General features: G+C 35.7%; 2 protein-coding genes and 1 long non-coding RNA gene across 12 annotated transcripts; 2 read left to right on the top strand and 1 right to left on the bottom strand.

Annotated features, from left to right (window-relative positions):
- The first annotated feature begins 815 nt into the window (after window positions 1–815).
- On the top strand, window positions 816–11,053 carry LOC107269512 (zinc finger FYVE domain-containing protein 16). 4 transcript variants are annotated; one of them, XM_015743429.2, is made up of 16 exons: window positions 816–956; window positions 1,299–1,484; window positions 1,563–3,938; window positions 4,649–4,884; window positions 5,008–5,107; window positions 5,384–5,460; window positions 6,176–6,353; window positions 7,070–7,291; window positions 7,406–7,528; window positions 7,621–7,785; window positions 7,859–8,018; window positions 8,090–8,514; window positions 8,601–8,844; window positions 8,908–9,028; window positions 9,140–9,301; window positions 9,363–11,053. In XM_015743429.2, exons 2-16 carry the CDS (start codon window positions 1,427–1,429, stop codon window positions 9,516–9,518), a joined length of 4,803 nt encoding a protein of 1,600 aa, XP_015598915.1. In that variant the 5' UTR covers window positions 816–956; window positions 1,299–1,426; the 3' UTR covers window positions 9,519–11,053. The 4 variants fall into 4 exon arrangements, with proteins under 4 accessions (XP_015598915.1, XP_024942525.1, XP_015598917.1 ...); XM_025086757.1 differs by having other exon boundaries at window positions 832–1,484; window positions 6,239–6,353; window positions 7,097–7,291; XM_015743431.2 differs by having other exon boundaries at window positions 832–1,484; window positions 6,239–6,353.
- LOC112494603 lies at window positions 1,486–4,247 on the bottom strand. Its single transcript, XR_003060199.1, has 2 exons — window positions 4,066–4,247; window positions 1,486–1,721 (listed from the first exon to the last, which is right to left on the bottom strand). It is a non-coding gene; the product is annotated as an uncharacterized LOC112494603 (long non-coding RNA).
- A 377-nt stretch (window positions 11,054–11,430) lies between the features above and the next one.
- On the top strand, window positions 11,431–22,851 carry LOC107269511 (dnaJ homolog subfamily C member 5). Of its 7 annotated transcripts, none has more exons than XM_015743424.2 (7): window positions 11,432–11,662; window positions 12,302–12,440; window positions 13,506–13,658; window positions 13,742–13,873; window positions 16,231–16,287; window positions 17,381–17,543; window positions 19,508–22,851. In XM_015743424.2, exons 1-7 carry the CDS (start codon window positions 11,643–11,645, stop codon window positions 19,549–19,551), a joined length of 708 nt encoding a protein of 235 aa, XP_015598910.1. In that variant the 5' UTR covers window positions 11,432–11,642; the 3' UTR covers window positions 19,552–22,851. The 7 variants fall into 7 exon arrangements, with proteins under 7 accessions (XP_015598911.1, XP_015598909.1, XP_015598910.1 ...); XM_015743421.2 differs by having other exon boundaries at window positions 19,490–22,851; XM_015743420.2 differs by having other exon boundaries at window positions 19,487–22,851.
- The last annotated feature ends 8 nt before the right edge of the window (window positions 22,852–22,859 follow it).

Here is a 22,859-nt window from a genome sequence, read left to right as displayed (position 1 = left end):
AATTTCATTTTGGATTGACAAAACATAAAACCAGAGATGATTAAAACTGTAGCGTTGTGCAGAGGCGAGTAGGGAGATGCAAAACGAACACGAACACGTACTTGGCGGACAGAGGTTCTCCGCTAACTCACCGCTGGTTCCTAAAGTAATCCTTAGAACGAGACCAGGAACTATAGAACTTCTCGGGAACTATTGAAAAAGCCTATTGATGAATCATTTTTCAATAATTGGGGTGCTACACGGGTGTCGAGTTGGCACCGCACTTTCTTAAAAATATCTTAAAAATATTTCAACAATAGACTTTTTCAATAGTTCTTGAGAAGTTTTATAGTTCCTGGTCTCGTTCTAAGGATTACTTTGGGAACCAGCGGTGAGTAGCGGAGAACCTTTGCCCACCAAGCTACGCGTTCGTGTTCACGTTTAGCACGACTACGACGGGATTTGCATTGTCGACGGAGTCGATGATCACAGAATCCTACTTCCAGACTTGCCGCTACGATTTAGCGGCATGATTTTGGTATCGCCGAAAACCGTAGTGTTGTGCATCTCCCTGCTCATCTCTGCTCTGAGAACCAGCGGCAAGTTGCGAAGAGCCTCTGTTCGCCAAGCTACACGTTCGTGATCGCGGTCAGCTCGGCTACGACGGGATATGCATTGTCGACGGAGGCAATGATCACAAGATCCTACTCCCGGGCTCACCGCTACGATTTAGCGCCACGATTTTGGTACCGCCTAAAATCGTAGCGTTGTGCATCTCCCTGCTCATCTCTGTTGTGTATCTCCCTACTCATCTCTGGAAAACAGTACAAGATTGGCCATCTTTGTAAATGCCTTCAATGGAATAGTACAGTTCAAGATGGCGCTGTGACGTCGCGTAAAATATGATAATTTCGCGAATTAATTCGGTTTTTTCTATCTACGTCGTCAATTATCACTGCGAGTACCAACCTCAGAAAGTTCGTGATATTTTCAGATTGTTCACTTTATATCTCTCGCAAAAATAGTTCGTTATTTGAAAAAGTTTTTTCATATTTCTTTCTGTGGGCTTCCGAGTGTTCAGAAAATTTTTTCGTTTAACTATTGTCAGGTCACTGAATTATTATATTTATCGAAAAAACAATGTTTTCTTTATTGATTGTTTCAATAATATATCTATAAAATAGTCTTATTAATTGTCACCGATCGTATTGATCCTGTCAGTGGAATGTGGCAGAATAGATTCAGCCGATAAATCGTATTTGACTAGTCATTTTTTGCTACTTGTACGACATTATTGTTAAAAATTATATTCTCTTTAGGAAGTCTGTCATTAACTTTACATTACCATTCAATTATGGCAGCACCGTGTGTTTCGTTTCGAAAGAGTGAATAATCCGTGGTTTTGTAAATGACGTTAATTTTGGAATAATCAACGTGCCGATTGACAATGGAGAAATTCGCTGTTGATCTAGACAAGGTGCTCGACGAATTTGAATTCAATGAAGGTAAATGAAACAGAGTCTTTGTGTTTATTTAGATAGCTGCCTTGGTTTCCTTAGGGCAAAAACATTGTCACATTGCAGATCAAGCAGAACAAATTGCATCCGTTGCTCCTGTGGATGACCATGTTACTTCATCGGGTAATAAATCCAGTTCACAGAATTCGGTCTCAAAGTCATATGACAAATCTATCAATGACTCGGTAGCAGTAGCTGATACTGAATGTGATGTGTCATTATCTTCTGAAAAATATAGTGAAAATCAGGCAATAAGTATTGTCAGAAAAACATCTTATACTGAAAATGAGATTAAACATAATGACTTAGACATTCTTAAAGGAGAGCAACAACCCTTCGAATTAACTGATTCAACGAATCACTTTTACACACATGACTATGAGACGGAGAAGGTCCAAGCAAAACAGCCTCTTGACATCCATGATACAGATCCAGTATCTTTGACAATACATAATGACATATCACAGAAGTTATTGCAAAAAAGGCATAATGATAATTCAGCCACGAAGATACAAAACAGCTATGATAAAAAATTAAATCAATCCAATATTAAACCCAGTGTCAGCAATGTGTTTAGTAGTCTCAATGAGTACATAAATGCACCAAGCGCCAGTGTGGATTATGTAGACGATGCAATAAGTAGTCAAGATTATACGGAAGATAGTGTACCGCAGGAGACTACTGCCACTGTCGAAGCTCCTACGATAATCACAGTTAAAAATGGCAACGTAACTAAATCTGTTGATAAAAAAATCGCAAAAATCGAAGAGATATCCGATGTTGGCACGAGCGTCATAAAAATAACTAACACAGTGCCACCTAAATATCAAAACATACTATTGCCAGTAAAATTGGATACTGTAGTTGCTGATAAACCGACCGGATCTGAGGAGGACACGATAACAGACGATACACCTTTACCCGAAAGTATTGAAGCACCAAGTAAGAATCCTGTTTATACAAACGTAACTCTACCGGAAGTGGCAGAAAGAACGTCAGTTGACCCCGAAAGTATAATAGATAGGCCAGAGCACGTTTATGAAAATGTGTATATTGGTACAGACATTCCAAAGACTCAAGAATTGTACGCGACTGTCAATAAAACAAAACCAAAGGATAAAGAATCGAGAGACCAAGCGGAAACAAGACATACTTATGAAAATGTTGATTTTGGTGAACCAAACAAGGTGCTGAGTAATGATAAAGAAAATGTTTACGAATGTATTTACATTGGTAACCGAGAAACTCTGCCTGAAACCACCACAGAATTAGAAATTGCAGCAAAGAAGATGGCAGATCATCTTTATGTAAATCAGAAAAGTATAGAGGCGGAAGCTAAGGCGATTAGTTCAACAAAACTAATATTTAAAAACGTACATCTTAAAGCGCCTCAACCAGAACACAAACCGGTAGGTTTCAGTCACATTGATGATTTATCTGAAGAGGAATTAAATAAATATTTAGCAGAACTAGAAGCTGAAGAAAGAGCAGCGGAAGAAAGCGCTTTATATGAGAACTCAACGTTACCAGGAGCTGCTGGACTTTACGTAGATCCAATTGAGAATTTCACGCAGAGTAAATTCCAAAATCGTCATGACGACGAAGATGCGAATGAGGCGCCGATTTTCGAGAGCGTCACAATAGGCGAATTACCGGAAGTTTCAGAAGAGGAACTTCAACAAAAGGCCAAGAAGTTTCCAGTAATCGATTACAGCAAAAGCGGTCCCAGTGGTGAAGTATCCAGCGATTTTTTAGCGAAGAAAGGATTGGAAAAATTTCACGAACCTGCAAAAGTTATTTCCGAGGCAAAGGAGAACAAGGAAAAAGAAAGAAAAAGTAAAAGGACCAACGAGAAGATGGGAAAAACATCAGACAACACGGAACCTAACGTGATGAACAGTAACGCTTCCCAAGAAGACGAAAAAAATGTAGAACCAACCGAAATCATATCAAAAACAAAGGAAACTCATTTGGAGAAGACTAATACGGAATCTCAGAATGAGAAAATATCCGAACAATCTGAAAGATTACATAGCCAAGATCCTCACGAGAAATCGTTGACCACTGGTAATTCGCAACAAACAAAAATTGCAGATACCAATAGTAATATTGAAATTAGCGGCAAAGAACCTTTTTCTAATTTAACTGAAGAAAATGTCATTATTGAAAAACCAAGCACTGTATCGAGTATTAATCTAGACAATAAAGAATCGGCAAGCACTTCGTTAATTGTTGAAGACAATAATAATATCGTCCAAGACAACGCAGAAGGAACTACAGATAACAATACCGCTGAAGCAGGTACATCAAATCCATCAGAGAATCTGGAGATCAATGGAGAACACGTTGACAGCAGCGAAGAAGATTCTGACAAACCATCCCGTCCACAAACATTGGATATCATTTCATCCGTTAATATGGATGAACAGCCACCTACTATTGGTATGAAATATAATTTTTTTAAATAATTATTACTAGAACGTTGACAAAAAAGAAATTGAGATATAATGCACTTTCTGGTCTTTAATTACATATGACAGCGTACCATTTGAATGCGCGTTACACTTACAGGTTGAAAGAATTGTACATTCTTTCCAGGAATACTTGGCTTTTATGCCATTGTTATGTTATGATTAAAGTTTACGGCTTTATTTGTTATAAATAAACTAAACCAACGGCATTTTTACAACGTAATGGCAATCTAACCGTGCCTGAACTATGACTAATTTGATAAATATTCCACTGCGCCACTGTGTACGTACATTTGCTGCGTATACGTTCTTCTCTTATCTCTACATATGGTTCAAAGATTTCAGTAACATAGTTTCGTTTGGTAACTGTGGCCTCATTAGAGAATATTTTCCAACGCGATGATAATCTTAACTATTCGGATTTAGATCTTGCAATGCAATTGAGTTGCCGTCCATTCTCCACCCTTGTGCGTTATTACAGCTATGTATAGAAATTCCAATAACGTCAGTCCTGGTGAACTGATAACATTATTAGAAATTAAAAATTAAAATTAATTAGAAATATTCAGTGATTTTATATACTTGCTCAACGAAGTATTTAATGTCTAATCATTATCATTAAACTTGTAAGAATGCTTAGAATAAAAATTATATAAGTAAATTGAAAATAATATTTTTTAGGATCTCCAGGTGTTACTCCAGGTGGTCACGAACAAGCTGATACCGAAGGAGAGGCAACGGATCAAGGTCAAGGGGGCTCTCCTGAAGCTTCAGAAAATTCTTCCATGGAAGCTAATATTGTTCTGGGCAAACAACCACCTTTTTGGGTTCCTGATTGCGTCGCGCCTAATTGTATGTTATGCGACGTTAAATTTACTGTGATCAAGAGAAGACATCATTGTCGTGCTTGTGGCAAGGTAATAGTAATTGCCACAAGTAATTTTGCTAATGTGTAAAATTATAAATTATTTAATATTGAAAAATGATTGTGTAATTAATAATAGTTTAACCATTATCGATAATTATTTTTCTACTTGCAGGTATTGTGCAGCAAATGCTGCGGTATGAAATACAGACTTGAATATCAGGGCAATGTAGATTCCCGCGTTTGCCTTCCATGTTATCAGCAACTTGTAAAAGGTGATGATTATACTTATGATATCCCTTAATAATTTCTTTTATCTAACTCGTTGAAAATGACTTTTGTGTCATACCTTCAGTGAGAAATTTTCATCCACATTAATCCTATGTATATGGCACATTTGGTATCAGTACCTGTTAATTGTGAAAACTGTTAACAGAAAGTACAGAGTTGTTTTTTGCTAGGCAATCAGTGCTCGAACGTATCTTATCCACGCGTATGATAAAGTGTGCATAAAGATTGTGTAAACATGTTTCGTTATTTTCCTATTTTAGCTGAAAATGAAAATGGTGGCGGAGACTGGTCCGTTGGCTATGGTGGCAACGGTGGTGATGGTATAAATTCACCTCAGGTAAGAAGAAAAAGTTATGGGATTAATTGCGATAAAAAATGATTTGCTTAATCAACTGTACAAGCATGACTTCTGTGTTATTATGGATTTTTTTGTACGTGGTAATGAAAGATATTAACCGTTTCCTTCCTCATTAATGAATTTACTACACCACTTTTTAATAAACGAGTGTGGTATCTATTTTTGCTTCTACTTATATTAGTAATAGCATATGCATGTCTGTATCTGTAACAACTTGTTGAATACCTCCTCTCTTGCATAATACTGATTGATTTGGCATGATTCAAGTGCAAATATCTTACACTTACATTTTTATTCTAAAATACACTGCAAACATATAGGGTTAATAGAATAATTTAAAATCAAATTTTATCTTTATTCAGTCAATTTAAGTTTACTTCACTTTAAGTTTCTAGCTCTTCTATTATATATGATGTTTCCTTACAATCTACTTCGCTAAATTCTTAGTTCTGCTAATTGTCTTAATACTCCACTATGAGCAAACATGAAATCTTTTATGCACTCATCTCAGTAATTTGAGATTATAATCAGTAGCGAAGCATGATATCGATTAGTATGAAAAAGCTTCAGTGCGAAGACTTGTGCTAGATAATTATTTCTTCACAATGGTAGTTCATGTTAATCTGACTGAATCGGTGTGCCTATATGAGGAACAAAAACGCAAGAGTTCGAAGTATTCGACAAATGGTTATAGGGGAGACAGCCTAATCCAAATAATCCGATGGAGTACTGTTCAACAATACCACCTTTACAACAGTTAGCTGGTGGACTACCACCAACGCCCACGGTTATGGTGCCCGTTGGAGTTCTCAAGCGTGAGGGTAGCACGAAGCAACGTCCAGAGGGCCAGAAATCCGTTATGTTCAGTGATGGTAAGGGAAAAATAATCTATAATGTAATTGAAAGTGATAGAAATAGTTTTCTATGGATAATCTAAGGCAATTCAAAACGTAAAAATGTGTATTTTTTTTTAATAAGTACATTTAAAACTAATCATGTGTGCTGCGCCAATGAGTCGAACTTTCTATGGATTGTTATAGTGCAAGGACGTTGCGATTATAATGACACGTGTGCTGAAATGACGCATCGCATATTTTGTTTTTCTATACATTAACTCATATGGTCCTTGGATAACAGACTTTATTAAAAGAAGAGATATACCTGTGAACCGATGTCTTTAATTACGCAATTGTTTTTAGCAATTATATGTTTGCTTGACATTCTTGCGTTCTTTACACTTTGTTGACTGAATTGGTACTACGCATTTTGCGTTACCATTCTCACGGAGAAATTCGAATGTGAATAACTTTTGCGCTCTGTCTGCTGGCTTGATATTTTTATATATTTTATGCAAGTCTACTTATTTATAAATATAATTCTGACAATGACACTCATTTATTAGACAAAGCCAAGCATAGACTCCTATTTTACACATATTTTTCTTGAGTTCTTTTGTGTTCTCTTATTCCTACATCCATGTTTCATATTATATTTTATTTTTGAAATCCCCTGGAACGACTAATGAACGTGGCCAGCCCCTGCCCCATCCCGTTTGTTTTGTTTTGACACACCTCTAACTAAAACACAGGAATAAGGCCTGGCTGTGACCTGACAGAGCTCGACTCATCCTGGGACCCGAAGCCCCCCTATCGAAAGCCAGGGAATAAACGGCTGCCAACACCGCCAGGACCATCCTCTACATCGTCTATGGGAAAGAAACAGAATTTACCACCACTGGATCCAAATACGAATAGTTACATACCTCAGGATCCAAACGTGCTACCACCGACAGTGACTATACACAAAGGCCGTAAGGAATTAATAGGATCAATTATGGTCTTATTCTTATCATTCTTTATTATGAGCTATATGTAACGATGCGGCCATTTAATGAGACAATTTCAGCTAAGGATTATTATTTCAGAAATCACTTATCACGATGTCCTTGACCAAACTCGACTTTACAAATCATTGGAGAACGAATGCGAACCTCCAGTCTTATTTGCAATTAATAGAAACCTATATGCTTATGTGAAGATAACTAATTGTGAGTGTTAAGCGAGAGGCTTTTTATAATTTTATTAATTAATATTTTTTTAAATCAAAAATTATATCCTGTTCTCTTGTGAAAATTTTCAGTAAATTGTTGCGTCAACAGAGTATGTTGGAACGTAACGTCGAGAGGTCTTGCTTGTGTAGGACAAGATGAAGTGATATTATTGGTAGAAACTTTACCGGATGAAACACAAATTCCTAAAGATCTTCTGATACATATCAATCAAATATATATCGAGGCGATCAAAGGTAAATATTTTATTTGATTGACGTTACTTAAGTAAGTTAATTTATAGTTACCTTGTATAATTATTAATTCTAGGCAATACCATAACAGAACTTGGTGTATCGATACATCAAGGTGGGAATTTCTTAGGATCGCGAGAACACGCAGGATTTCTGTTTATTCGACAAACATTCCAATGCTTACAAAAAATCGTTCTACCTCCTGCGCCATTTCTCGTAGGTCTTCTCGTTCACAGGTGGGATCCAATAAAAGAATCTTATGACGTAACGTTCGACAACCATTAGTACGTTTTATTTTGTTTCATAGGTGGGAGACGCCATGGGCGAAAGTATTTCCTCTTCGACTTGTTTTACGCTTAGGTGCTGAGTATCGTTATTATCCTTGTCCACTGGTCTCAGTTCGTTTTCGAGATGCTGTATATTATGAGATTGGACACACAATTATGAAGATTCTTGCTGACTTCCGCAATTTCGCTTATACTCTACCCGGTGTACGTGGGCTGACTATACATATGCAGGATAGAACAACTGATGTCATGTTTCCAAGGAATCGATATGACCAGGTCATACGTGGTCTGAACAATTCTAATGATCATGTATTGGCTTATGCTGCAAACTTTAGCGTCCTGGCTGACTCGCATTTGGTTTGCATGCAGACAAACAAAAGCGATGATAGTGACGAGAGTAACTATCAGACGCAAGCAATCAATATTCACAATAAACCTAGAAAAGGTGTGTAGATTATTTTTCATGTATAGCGAATTTAAAGGAAAAGATATGGTATTATATACAATTCCTTTATTTTTACAATTCTTTAGTAACCGGTGCAAGTTTTGTTGTTATCAATGGCGCGTTAAAGTCATCGATGGGTCTTTCCGCGAAATCTAGTATTGTGGAGGATGGACTCATGGTTCAGATAATGCCAGAAAAAATGGAAGCCTTGAAAGCGGCCTTGAAAAACATGCAGGACTTCTCAATTGGCTGTGGACGACAAGGAGCTCCTGAACCGGATGAGACTGTTAATATCAAATGGGTAGACAATGATGTACAATTCAATCTGGGGTAAGCTTATCTTGTTCTTATTAAAAATCATTGTCCAGAGTTGTATGATATTTTTATCTACAGTGTCAAAAGTCCTATCGATGGAAAGCCAATGGATGGTATCCCATCGATAAGAGTTCATAACGGAACTGATCACATGGGAACAAGCAGATTTATCCGATGGACTGAAGTATTCATTATAAAGGTATTATCTAATGTTTATCTTTGTATGGGTACATGTTGTATAATTTACTAAAGCGCTATTACTGCATTATTGCTTAATCTTTATGTTAATATTCAAATTTTATTCTTAAAGTCTGAAGACCATCCAACTGGCGTTCACGACCCGGTAGACATAAATAAACTGTCGGAAAACATAGCACGTGCGACTTGTGCAGCACTAGTGAAACTGTTGGACCTATTGGCAACGGCAGGTCTTACGAAACTTGCTGTAAGAACAACCATACATCCAGATAATGTAAGTTTCAAAGGTCTTCATTGAAAGAATATAAGATTCTAACTTAAATAATGGCATTTAGGTGGGTTACGAAGCTGGCAGCGAAGGGACGCGATTGCCACCAATTTACATGAAAAGTTTGGACAACGAATTGATTCAAGTCCTGCATAAAGCTGTGCAAAGTAGTCAAGACACGTATACAGTACTTGAACTAATATTTCATGTATTAGATGACTGAAAATTACTCCAATTAGATCTTGTTTCTAATCGGCGATGGCTGCATTCCGCGAAAGATTCATTGCTCTTTCTTCGCGTTAGGGTGACGTGCAATTGTATTTTGTGAAGAATGTGAAGAGTTTTCACAAATTGCATTCTAGAATGACAAGTATACAAATGGATAATTTCTAATTCAAGGGAATACGGAAATAACGTATCTCTATAATAACAACGGATATGAATATGGAATATGAGAATTTCGTTGATGATGAACTCGTTTTTAAAAGTTAAAAAATGAAGCTCAGATTTTCGTATGCATATTATGTATATATTATGTACTGAGAGATCTCTTTAGAATGTTGAATCTTTTTTTTTTTATCATAACGTTCGACGGATTTTATGCGAGAACCGTTTGAATATCATGAATTTTTCTATTCGATGTTCGTAAGTGTTCGGTACTTTTCGTACTTGACACTTACGACTACTTGAGAGTTTATCTTATGCTGTATGTTAAACGGCAGCCTGATAACTATTGCAAGGATATTACACCCATCAATATCTATATTAGTTTAAAGATTTACATAAATGGTGAGAATCTTCAAGGATTGTTGAGTTTTGTACATGAGGGAAATGCCAAAAGCCTTCACGTGCGTGAAAGTCAAATTGACTGTTTTTAATGGGATATTTTCGATTGCCAAAGACCTACGGGATAAAATCTGAATGTAAAATAGGTATAGTGTATTCATGAACTTGCAATGAGAATTATACGGATGGCATAGTCAGCCTAATATGAAGAATACTTCATCAAACAATGATCTGTGAAATCTATTTGTAAGCGCGTCGCACGTTATGCTACTAGGAAAAGGTATTGTAATATTAAAATAACGTGAGGCACGTGTGAGTGTCAAATATTAAAGTGATGGAGTGACGATAAATTTGTTATATAATACACAATCGTTTTTTATCTGTTTTTTTTTGACAAATTTATACTTATCGTTAAAATGAATGAAGTTAAGAAAGAATCGTTTTTTAAAATATCCTCTAAGATTATTATTTTCTTATTGAGTAAAGTTGCATAATAAATATAACGTTACTGACAAATTTATCGTCAACTTGAATGGCAGTTCTCCAACAAGTACTTTTGTATAGCTTGTTTCGTCGCTGTTTAACAATTTGTATAATGCGTTATCGTACTGTTAACACCTCGATTAAATGATATTTTATTGTATATTGTTAATTAATTTGTGCAAGAACTACGAGAACTCGTGCAACGATATTATTGTCATTTATACCAGGATGGATGTTCAATATTTTACAGCTGTTCATCTCTTTCATCAATCTTTGTCCCGTGAAAAAAAATACAGTGCAACAATCGCGTTGATAGGATTTTTGAAAATTTTGATTGTCAACCGCGTTGCATGATTCTTGTTATTCGGTTCTATATGGCTTTTTCATAACACCAAGAGCACATACACTATCGTTGTATCGTACTCCTAAGTTGTATTTACGTAATGTATATACGAGCATAAGTATATAAATTGTACATACTAAACATTATTACATGGATTTTTATTTAATTTCCATGGTGAACGCAATGTGGGATTAAAACGGTTGATATATCGTAAAAAGGTTTGTTCGTAGAATTGTTAAAAAGAAAGCAAATCTAAGCACGAATAGGTAATATTAAAGGCAAACATTTAACATGATGGACCTTATATTCTTATTGATAAAGTTAAAGGATAAGTACGCAATGACTAATAAACTTTAAGAATTGGCGTCGCAGTACATAGCTGTGTTCCAAAAAACCTCTCGCAGATAAAAATCAAATATCTTTGCATCTTTCTTGGTATTACGGTGATAAGGACAGATAAATTTATAACAGATCGCACGACGCTATCTTTTGGAACACAGTACAAAAATGACCGGTGGCGCTTCTCTAGCGTGTTCAAAAGATGAACTAAAGTACAGAATCGATTCAGCGGTGAGGCCATACTACCCGGCAGCAGGTGCTCGTATTTCAACGCAGCACGTGAAAAAGATGTTCATCTTGTGAATTTTGCATCAACTATTAAGCGTTTTCCACTGTATTCCTAGTGTCAGTGAGTCTCTTGTGAAAGGTCCGTGATAAAAAGTCCACAGACCCATCATGAGCAAAAGAAAAATGTCGTAAGTATCTCAGGCACTGGCCAAAAATTGTTTCAATGGCCTATATCCTTTTTGCCTGTTGGCATCCGACGCCCACAAAATCTTATCAAACTCCCATTGTTGTACGTAATCCTTTTGTCGATGAACTGTGAACAATCATCGGGAACTCAGGATTATCATAAGCGATCGGTCAATGGGTATTAGGATGGGCGACAGTATGGGGGATGTCTCACTGTCATTTCCGAATGCTCTGTCATTTAGCAGACCTAAATACTTCCATGTTACTTATTTGATTTACGTTAATCGCATTTCGGAACGTCGCTCCTTGCACTGAATTAAATGTTGCGGAATATCATGCTATTTTGGATTACTGAGTTTTGTCAAAGGGAAAGATAGGCAATCGTGTCTACAATGCGTATTTTCTTCCACCTTTGATATTTTCGTACGAATTTTCTTCCTACGCTAGTTAACATTCTTACTGACGCTTATTTTGCGCGGACATCGTTTTAAATATCTTCAGAGAATTTTTGAGCTCTTTCGTAACTATGCTTGAAAAATGCCAAAGACCAATGGATATCAGTAGTTGATATTGTTTTCCTGGTATTGATGAACTAGAAGGAATATTTTGATAATAATTTATCATTTTATCCTGGATTTTAGCACGTCGGGGGATTCCCTGTATCAAATCTTGGAAATCCCTAAAACTGCTACACCTGAGGAGATTAAGAAAACTTATAGAAAACTAGCACTCAGGTTTCATCCCGATAAGAATCCTAATAATCCAGAAGCAGCTGAAAAGGTAATATTTAATAATTTTAAGAATATTAAAAACTTGAGTATGTACAAAATATACAAACATTAACTGTATCAATAATTAAATGATGACAATTTTGGTATTGTTAGATAGATTAATTTATAATATATTGCATGCTGATAAGACATATTTTATAGAAATGTGAGACAGTCATACATAGGTATATCCACATTCAAATATACATATTAGTATAGTAGATAAAATCAATATTACATTCAAACACTACTGACGACAAATTGTATAATAAATTTAAACAGTTATATTTTTCAACTTACACTTTTTCCATTTGAAAACAGTAAATGTTTAATTTTATCAATGAGGATGGCTCATGCTTTTCTTCCTGTAAATGATAATAATCATAAGTGAACAAGGAACGGTATGTGTCATATTTATTATCCTGTGAGTGAGAGTACAGTTTGACTTATGATAAATATAGATATGATAGAGTGACAGATATTTCAACAAACATTGCATGCAACGAGAAAAGTTTAACAAAATCGTGCCTTAAGGTAGTAAGGCAGGATTTCAGCAACAGGTTCTCACAAGCCTGATCTTAATTTTTTTAGATTCAATCAAAAGATTTCTGGATTCTTAAAAGTTATCTGTCTGTTGCTGCATACCTGAGTCTCCCAATTCTGTAACTGACATCTCGCGAGTACTGATAGTCTCGAGGAGCTTCAGGTTTATTTTTTATTTAAAGACATAATAAGGATTAGGTTTATTTTTTATTTAAAGAGAAAAATTTTTTATGAACATAATGCCTGATAGAATAATAAGCGTAACATTTTCTGGTCGTATATAAGATAACGTAATTCATAGTTGAGGATTCCAACATTATAAGCTGGATATAAAACAAAGCATAAATGTAAATTAATAAGTATAAATCATAGGAATTGATTATATTAAGCAATTGATCGATTGGCGTACTTGTCTAGTACCATCGGTAAATAACAATATATGTGGGTTGGCCATGGGTATAAGTGGGCGAATGACGTATACACGAGGGCCGAGACGTAACAATATATATATAATCTTTCTACTATATTCCAGTTCAAAGAGATAAACAGAGCACACACGATTCTAACGGATTTAACAAAACGTAACATTTATGATAATTATGGATCTCTGGGTCTCTATGTTGCTGAACAATTTGGCGAGGAAAGTGTCAATGCCTATTTCGTTGTCACTTCTGGTTGGTGCAAGGTAAATGTATCTTATATTAGTCTCTTCAAATTCTTTCATGGTATCAATACATGATGAAATAATCCAACATATTTCATTTACAGGCGTTCTTTGTGATATGCGGTCTGATAACCGGCTGTTATTGTTGCTGCTGTTGTTGCTGTTGCTGCAACTTCTGTTGTGGCAAGTGTAAACCAACGCCTCCAGAGGACAGTGGTGCATACCATAATCTTCAGGTCAGTTTACTTGATTTTTATAGCTAATAAGGCAACTTTATGACAAATTTGCGAAAATGACTTTCTGCCTGCGTAATTAGACTAACCTTAGGTTGTAAGTGCCAATTTCGCATTTGAGATTGGCAAATTGCTCTGATTGAGCTTCCGCACACAAAGTATGGAATTTTATTTACTTTGAGATACGTGGAGGGCGGTTGTGATTTCTTTGAAAACTGGTGATTTTTTTTAATGCTTCCTTTCTAAATCTTATTCTGAATCGCACTACACGCAGAAATCGGCTTTCGGACCATTTTTTGTTGATTAATAAAAATATCTTTGACAACGAGTAAAATAAGTCTCTCATGGATCTTTAATGTTTATCCGATTAAATCATTCATTCAGTTGATCCTGAAAAATTTAATTCTCAATTTTCACAAAATATGAGTCATCAAAAATCAGGTTTGATATTTACAATCACTCCTGTTCTTTACTTGCTAATCCTGAAGCACGCATAATTTACTCATTTACCAAGTTTCAAATGATTTACACTTGATGCCCTCTAATGCACTTAAAATATCAGAGCTTAAAAAAAATTCCAGTCATATGCTTGTAACACACAAGTAAAATACAAAAATTCGTGTATCCGTCTATTGCAAAATGAGAGCTTATTAACTTTGGCTGTTTCGATCAAGTGCAACGGAAATTGCATGTTAAGCTTTATGCGATACTTTTAGACCGACTTTAGGAACTGAGTGTAAAATGTAGGAAAATCCTAGAAGCAGGATGTTAGTATACCGCATTACGTGCATAAACCGCAATGGAGTTAAGGTAGGTAGTATTTGTTTGACCCATAAACAGTAATGCGCGCTTAAGTGAAACTGCTTTTTACAATGAGAAATCTCACTGACACTCGCCGCAGTAATGTGCAGCTCGAAACATGAACAATTCAAACAATAAATCAACAAGGCAACTTCTAGCTCAATGTATACAAAAAATTTGTTCATTAAGTTACAAACTTTGATTTCCTCTATGCATCTCTCTCATCAGCCAACTTACAATTATTGTTCGCCATTTCGCTCCTTTAACCTTCATCATAAACCTTCTATATTGAGCGACGAATATATTTCTTTCAAGTCACGCACAAATTGTTCAGCTTCTTATCCAGAGCTTGAGTTGAGCACGTACCTTGTGACGCACAAGTACGATTACGCACAAAATTATTGTACAACCACAAACAAGTATCTCACGTTTCCCCAGTACATTTTTCAAAACGTTTTATCATTTTTTGCTGTCGCCGTAAGTTTAAAAAATAAAATCGAAAATCTCAATATGGATTCATACACTATGCGGTAACACAACGTGTTATGCTTAGGTGAGTATAATTATTATTCAGTGATATCTTTTGTTCATTTTCTCGTTACTATTTCTCGCAGATTTTCATAGCTGAGTCCAATCGTAGTCCTGAGAAAAATCATATGCGCATGACAAGTCACGTTTTCATTTGTCTAGCACTTTACTGATATCATTATCTCATGCCGAATAGGTCTTTGGTATCGTAACGACAGGATCGATACATTCTTCACTCACTGCCGTAACAATACCAGAATGAAAACGTAAAATAATTTACATAAATAACTGCTTGTCATTGTTAAGTTATGTATTAAGTCATAAAACGTTTTTTTGTTTTCGTACTTTTCACGTATTGAATTTTTATAATTGTACGCTGTCTCACTTGCGGATGCCATTTTGAATTTGTTGTATCTCGAAACTCACGTAATCGTACCCCCCTACAATATACATACGATTTTAGGAAATTCATATTCCGGTAAATTTGAGATTTATTCATTTTCGTGTATATTTACCTCTCTTTTTTTATAATCTATCTTATCTACGACACATCGTAATTTCACAAAATCAATCATAATCCTAAGCATTGCGTCATAATCAAGAAGGGGATCGCCTTCCTCATGATTTATTTATTTTGGCAAAGTATCCTTGGCACTGGAACGTTGTACGTATACCAACTTACAATTGAACCTATTGTCGTTGATAACAAAGAGCGAGTTACATTTTTATTAATCTAGTAATCACATAGACGTTCAGAGTTAATTAGAACATTAATACGCGTTTCAAGCATTGTCGTACAAGAAAAGAAATGGTTATCTGTCTTCATTTTCAAGAAGTGAATATTGTTTAATTACAAAGACATTTTCGTACTCTCCTCGTTGTGAGTTACTCTGAAGAATCAATAATAACCACCGATATATCGCAATTGGCTTGAAAACAATGCTCGCGAGCCTTCATTGCCAAGCATGCGCTGCCTTCTTCATAAAGCATATAGATTAGCGGTTTTGTTTTATGTTATTGTTGTATTATAGCGGGACCAGAATCCAGAGGCTGAAGTTGTGACGAATCAACCCCGAGGTTTCCACAAGGTAAGTCCCTACAACATTACTTTCCCAATTTTGCTAGAAAAAAAGACCACAATTCACAATACAATTTACTTCATATATTCCATCCTAAATTATACCAGTTTATCTTTAACACGATAAAACGTAACGTAATGCTAAACCGCTTCTACGGTTATTTCCTGCCACCAAGTATATTAAATTTTACAAAACACGTATCATATACGCTATCAAAATGGGATCCATTTTGTCAATGATCAGACAAAATAGGGATGCCTAGACCTTGTTTGTGATTCCGGTTCTTGGCGAAATTCCCATTGGCTTCCATACGCTATATATTCGACGACGTCAAATAGAAATGTGAACGCTTTAATCTTCAGAAAATTTACATCTGTCAATCACGAGAGTTTAACTCGTTAGAAGTTGTAAATCAAATGAAATTGATGTCGATTAAAATACAGCAATTCGAGATCTTTTCCAAGGTCACTCATTGGTGAATTATCGCGGAGGAAATCCTCATCCTGTTTTATTATCATCGACATACAAATACCACTTAATTAATTCCAATGCTTCTTGGGTCTTTCAACATGTCAAAATTCATGGATACACAGGTATACGGAGACTTTACGGAATGCAATGCACGATTACTGGGTGGTATACTTTCTACTAACGAGGATTATACTTGGATCCGTCACAGTTCCTGTGTAAGAATTTCTTTTGCATGCTACTTTCAGAAGATTTTACGAATTGACAGCCTGCGATACGTCATTTTCGACTTTTGCATTCCTTCCCATCCAATCGTGCGTATCGTGTTCTGCTGAGTTATCCGGGTTCTATAATTCATCAGAAAGAGACTTATATGATAGTGATAACATAAATGCTAATAATAATAGGAAATATGAAAAAAAAAGCTGTCCTAAGAGTGTATATCCAGTCGAAAATCTCGTGATTCAAAGAAGAGCAATGAACAGAAAATGGACGTCGCACCGCTTCCTCGGAGAATTTTCATGTCCGGATTCACGAGAAGGAGGATGATGCAACGATTAAACGAGAGCACGAGATTTTGCAGGATCTACACATTAAGAAACAATTGTTCAATTGTCACGTGTTTCCTCGACAGGAGGACGAGAGCGATGAGGATGCTGTGGTCTCTCAACCTCAAGGCGGAGCGTCACAGGGCGCGTCCGGCGCTCAGCCTGTATTTGCGATGCCACCGCCACCTACGACTGCCAACGAGAACACTACCCTAAACAGCGGTGGAGAGCGTGTCATTTACACCACCGGTATTTCTAGTTCTTGAATTTACAGATAGGTCTCGCATTGTGCCAGTGGCGATTATTGCTGATCGTACAATGGCACGCTAATCGTTAATGCATCCACGAACTCGCTTCGAACACGCGTAGAATTATAGCAGCTTAAAAGAAACGGATTAATTCGTTTAAGTTTCTTCGTGTAAAGAGAAAGAAAGATGGAAGTATCGCCCTTTTCTTTAGCTCTTTCGAGCATGAAGGTAAAATCACGAATTCTGTTGACACGAAAAATACGCTTCCTTACATCTGTATGTAATATATGGAACTTATAATATTTTCTGAACCTCCGATCAGATAACTTTGGAGTGGGGCTGGGCGTTTCGAGTGTTCAACGCGAGATAAATAATAATTTTTTCTTTTCTTTTTAAATCCTGCACCTTTTTTCAATAGCACCCTATCTAGTATATATATTTATTATATGTATGTGCGCGTATCTACATGTTGTATAGAATCGTGCATGCTCACGTTTATGCTAGACATTGTAGATTTTTGTTTCTTCGTAACTTCTATTTTATTTTTATTTTTCGGTTGGCAGCCTCGTTTTTTCTTTTGGTTTATTAGATTATTGTCGCCTCTAGCGGGACAGGACCAATTTCGCAATCATATCATTGATTTTATGTACATATATATACGTGCATACCGTTTCGTATATAGTTCCGGGCGATTAACCTGTCAAACTTTAAATAGATTTTAGTATTTTTAATCGTTACCGTGAAACCTGTCTTTCGCGACAGTTCGGCGTAGCTTCAGTAATAATTAAATTGTACGATATCATTGTTACCTAAATTAATTGATGCTATATTAAACAGTAATTTAGACTATTCCATTATACCGTTCCGTTAATACTTAACGCGTTTATTGCATTTTTAATCCTTGTATAGAAAAGAATATGCGTATCGCAGGACGACCGCCTGTGACTTAAATCATTATTTGTTAATCAAAACCATATCAGACTTCGTGAAATAAAATGTAAAAGAACATTTTTGCTTTGCGTTCGAATATTCTTCTAATCCTAATGTGCTTAACTAAAAATCTTAACACCGCGAATATATTTGGAAAAGAAATATTATCCATGACTGACGTATCAATTACAATAGGGCTAATAGGATAAAGTCGGATTGACCATAAAATTTGTAAATAATTTTTTCGTTACTAGCATGTCTAAAGAAATTTTGTTTATTTTTTAAGTTTATTAATTTTAATTTATTTTCTCTCTTCATCAGCCTCTCAACGAAGAACTCCTTTCACGACCTTCAATTACTGACACCGCCCTCCCCCCCAAGTTTCACCCATCCTTCATCTAATAGTCATTCTCATCTTTCATTACGTTAGTATACTGCACCTTGTATCTGTTCAGAATAAACACTTTAATTTTTTCTCAATCAGTACCACTGATCTTCGGTAGCACAGTAGAAAACTAGAAGCAACGTAGATAGAGAGCATGTCTTCTCGATTGAACTTTGACTAACATAATAATTGAGTTACTCCTCGTTAGGCCATTTTCATAAAAAAAAAATAATAATCGTGCAAGCAGCAAGTCTCCGTAGAACTTTTATCCAGTGAGAAGAAAAGTTTGACGGTATAATAACTGATAATTATATAATTGCTTTGAAAAGTTGACTATTCACGTGCATGTTGCACAATAGCACTAAGTGCATTATCATGTATAATTAATCATTACGTAATTTAATTTATTAATTTTGCAAACTTCTTCTTCGCATTACTTAATATCGTTATGCAAAATGTATTTCATTTGAATTCATTTGTCGTCACATATCGCCCGTAATGATCTTCTAGGTTGAGTGATTTAATATCTTTTCTGCTTTGTATCATTAACTATTATGCATATATATATATATGCATTACAATTTCTTGTCAAAGCTCGGTCCATTGGCAGAAATTTTTTAATGTAGCAGTAGCCACAAATCCTTTCACAGGAGCAAACATAGGCTCAGCCAACTCAGGACCAACCGAATGGTAGTCACGGGATACGAGAACCAATGCAAGAAAGAGGTACGCCAGTTGCCACAAACCACCTCGTAAAAGAAGACGTTGGAATTTCGTCAGTGTACTTAGAGCCTAATTAAAATGTTTTTCTTCGATTATGATTCCTCTGTCGAACACTTAAGATAATTATGATACGCTGATATATACTGTTCGACAAATTGAGATCTTTAACTTTTTTTTTCTTATCAACAAAAATAACATATGGTACGGTAGTGTACGAGATGGTGATGAATTTGGAAGTGCGAAGAGAAGATTAAATAGAAAGAAATAACATTGAGTTTAAATATAATATACGTGACGATACCGCTAATAATAATAATTAAGATGAAAATCAAACATATAGGTATTGTATCAACTTCAGTGTTCGATGGACGAATTTTATTTTGCGTGTAACGATCATTGTCTCTGTTAATGCGAAAAATACTGTATTCAATATCAAGATTGAATTTCAAGCAATTGATTTTCATTAAAAAAAAACAATTCGTTATTATCTTAGGTAGCATAATTATTATGTCGCACGATAGGAACCGCGTGGTTCTATAAATCATTTAAAAATTCTGTAATTCAATCAGGATGCGTATGCAAGTTGGTGAGGAAACTTCAATCGTGAAAACACAAATGGAATCTCTGATTAATCAAAGTCCTACAAGCTAGCTACAAGAACGCGTGGCAGTGAGACAATATATATTTCAGAATCGTCATTAATCCAATTTCGAACAGGATAGCATTGACTTGCATAGAAATAACAAAAAATTCATTGACACGAGGAAGCATCGGTCGCTTGGCAACAGTGTATTCCACTGCGCATGCGCGATAGGGCACTGTTATTTGACGGTAGTCAATTTGCAATTTCTTCGTCGTTTCATTTTTTTCTTGCAATAACGAATCCTTGGAGCTCAACGTCGTGACGAATCAAGACAATGCCTAAGGTGCCATACTAAGACGAAAAATAAATAAGTCGGTCAACACGTAGTGGCGAGAAATCTGATATCCAACCTTCGTCATGAAATTGGTATAGCGTTACTTCATTTTCTTATCAGTTAACGAGATATTTGCTATAGCATTTTAGAAGGGCTTTTTTTCCGACCGGTAAAATTATGTCGTCTCGACGATAGTTACGCCTTTGACTGGTAAGAACTAATCGACAGTATACTTCCGTTATCAGATAGCATAAGTGCGGATGATATACGTATTTATAACTTATGTATACATGGCAATTCAATTTATTAAGATTCCATTTTTTTTTTAATCATAAAGAACAAAGATAATAGCACGTAGGTGATATGACTTTCTGATATTCAGGAAACGGTCTCGAACGTAGACGTTACAAGCTGCAATCGAATCGAATCGGATATATTTATGGGAGTCTGTAATGCGCGAGGATATTTTTTTAATGTTATCAGGCTTTCGTCACGTTTATATTACGCATTGAAATTCACGTCCAGTATTGTTGAGGACACGTGTTTTTTCCGAGGTACTATCCCACACAACGCGAAATATCCGAACGATATACGAATTATGTCTGCAGTGTTCTACTGACGTCCGGCTGAAAAATGCTATGCGTAATACATCCCACATAAGTTTTGTGCGCATGATCTTAAACACGACGCACTATGGCATCTTTAGAATGTCGTTTTAATGTCGGCATTTATGTTGTCCATTATTTTTTTTATCATTTATCATTATTAGATATTTTATACTTACCGATTACAATACCTCTTGGGAACCTTACACGCATCTAATCGTGAATAGGTTGTTTGCTTTATCTTATTTTCTACATTTCTTTTAAACTGCATAAATTCATTGAATTTTTTTAACCTGTCAGCCAACGCGTTATTTCTAGCGCGTCTAACTTTTTCCATTGTTATTTCGTAAGTTGTGTCGTTTCATAAGTTATGTTGCCTTCGAGAAATGCTCAAAGGCTCATAGGCTCCTCGCGGCTCAAGCCAACCAATGAGCGTGCCGGTGCATGACCGATCACTGCGCCATCTACCTTATAAGAATATCCTATACATGTGAATCAAACTGTCAGATTGATGTTAGAAATACATCCTATGAATGAAACGGGTAGGACGTGCAAAGGACGGACAGAAAGACATCCGTAGGTGGGGCAAACATACTTCAGAATGACGTCTGCAGGATATCATTTTTAAATTTTCGGATGTCTATCGTACGTCAGTAGTGCCGATTGACGACGTCTGTATGACGTATTTCTAACATCCCAGTGTTGTGTGGGATGTATTACTGATAACCTCGATATTCCCTGTTGAAGAACTTCCTTAACTTAGACGTCCGTTGTAGCTTTTCGACTTACATGCTAAATATATTAAGGACTATAGATTTTTAAGGACTTAATAACGTTTTGTGATAACACCGAGTAACCCAATCACCATCTTTTTGCATAGCTCACCGTATTTGTAATACGTTCAATGTTATACTGTTATTATACATCGATTAATCGCTTTTTCCATATTGCGACCCATTGACTTTTTTCTTTGTTATTTACCCCATAAAATTATTAATATTCGTATAACACTTTCTTTGTCTCGTCAACGAATTCCCATTAAATTCTTGCGATTCGGGATGCGTCGAGGTTGATGATTATTTAAAGAAAAAAAAATTCTCCATTTTTTCGCTCGAATTATTGTAGCTCACGAGAATGTGTATTTTGTATATGGGACGCCTTAGGGTAATTTCGATAAATTCCGGATATTTTTAATTACAGTTAGTCAATCGTTTTCATTTAATTCATGTGGACGCTAGCGACGTTACCGTTTTATAACATCCAACGTAGTTAGTGTGCTTACAAATATTTTATGTATTTATTGATAATCAAATTTGTTTTAGTCTACGGCATTGCTCTCGTTAACGTCTTGAAACATCGTCATCAATGACCGGCATGCTGTTTTTACATTTTCTTTTTTTATTTGACATTTTTAAAGGCGTCACGTGTCCCAATAAAATTTACTTAGCCCACGCTAAACTGTTACGATTATTTTATTAAATGTGACACGGTTGTATATGTATATATGTGACATTACACATGTATATGTATATATAACGAATATTATTATACGTACATATGTATTACTTCACAGTATCCCTTAAACTTGTGAAAAACAAAAAGTGTACTTTAAGGTTATATACTTGAATCTACTTTGCGAATTATAGTTATGAATTACACAGATTGTATTTATCACGTTAGATGATTATTGTAAAGTCGTGTAATACAAAAAAAAAGACAAGGACTGTAAATAAACGAGATTACCGTAAACGTAATGA

Source organism: Cephus cinctus, unplaced genomic scaffold (assembly GCF_000341935.2).
Source record: "Cephus cinctus unplaced genomic scaffold, Ccin1 Ccin1_scaffold0662, whole genome shotgun sequence".
NCBI lineage: Eukaryota > Metazoa > Arthropoda > Insecta > Hymenoptera > Cephidae > Cephus > Cephus cinctus.
The sequence above is the reverse complement of the archived record's forward strand: the minus strand, read 5'-3'. Positions and strand labels throughout refer to the sequence as shown.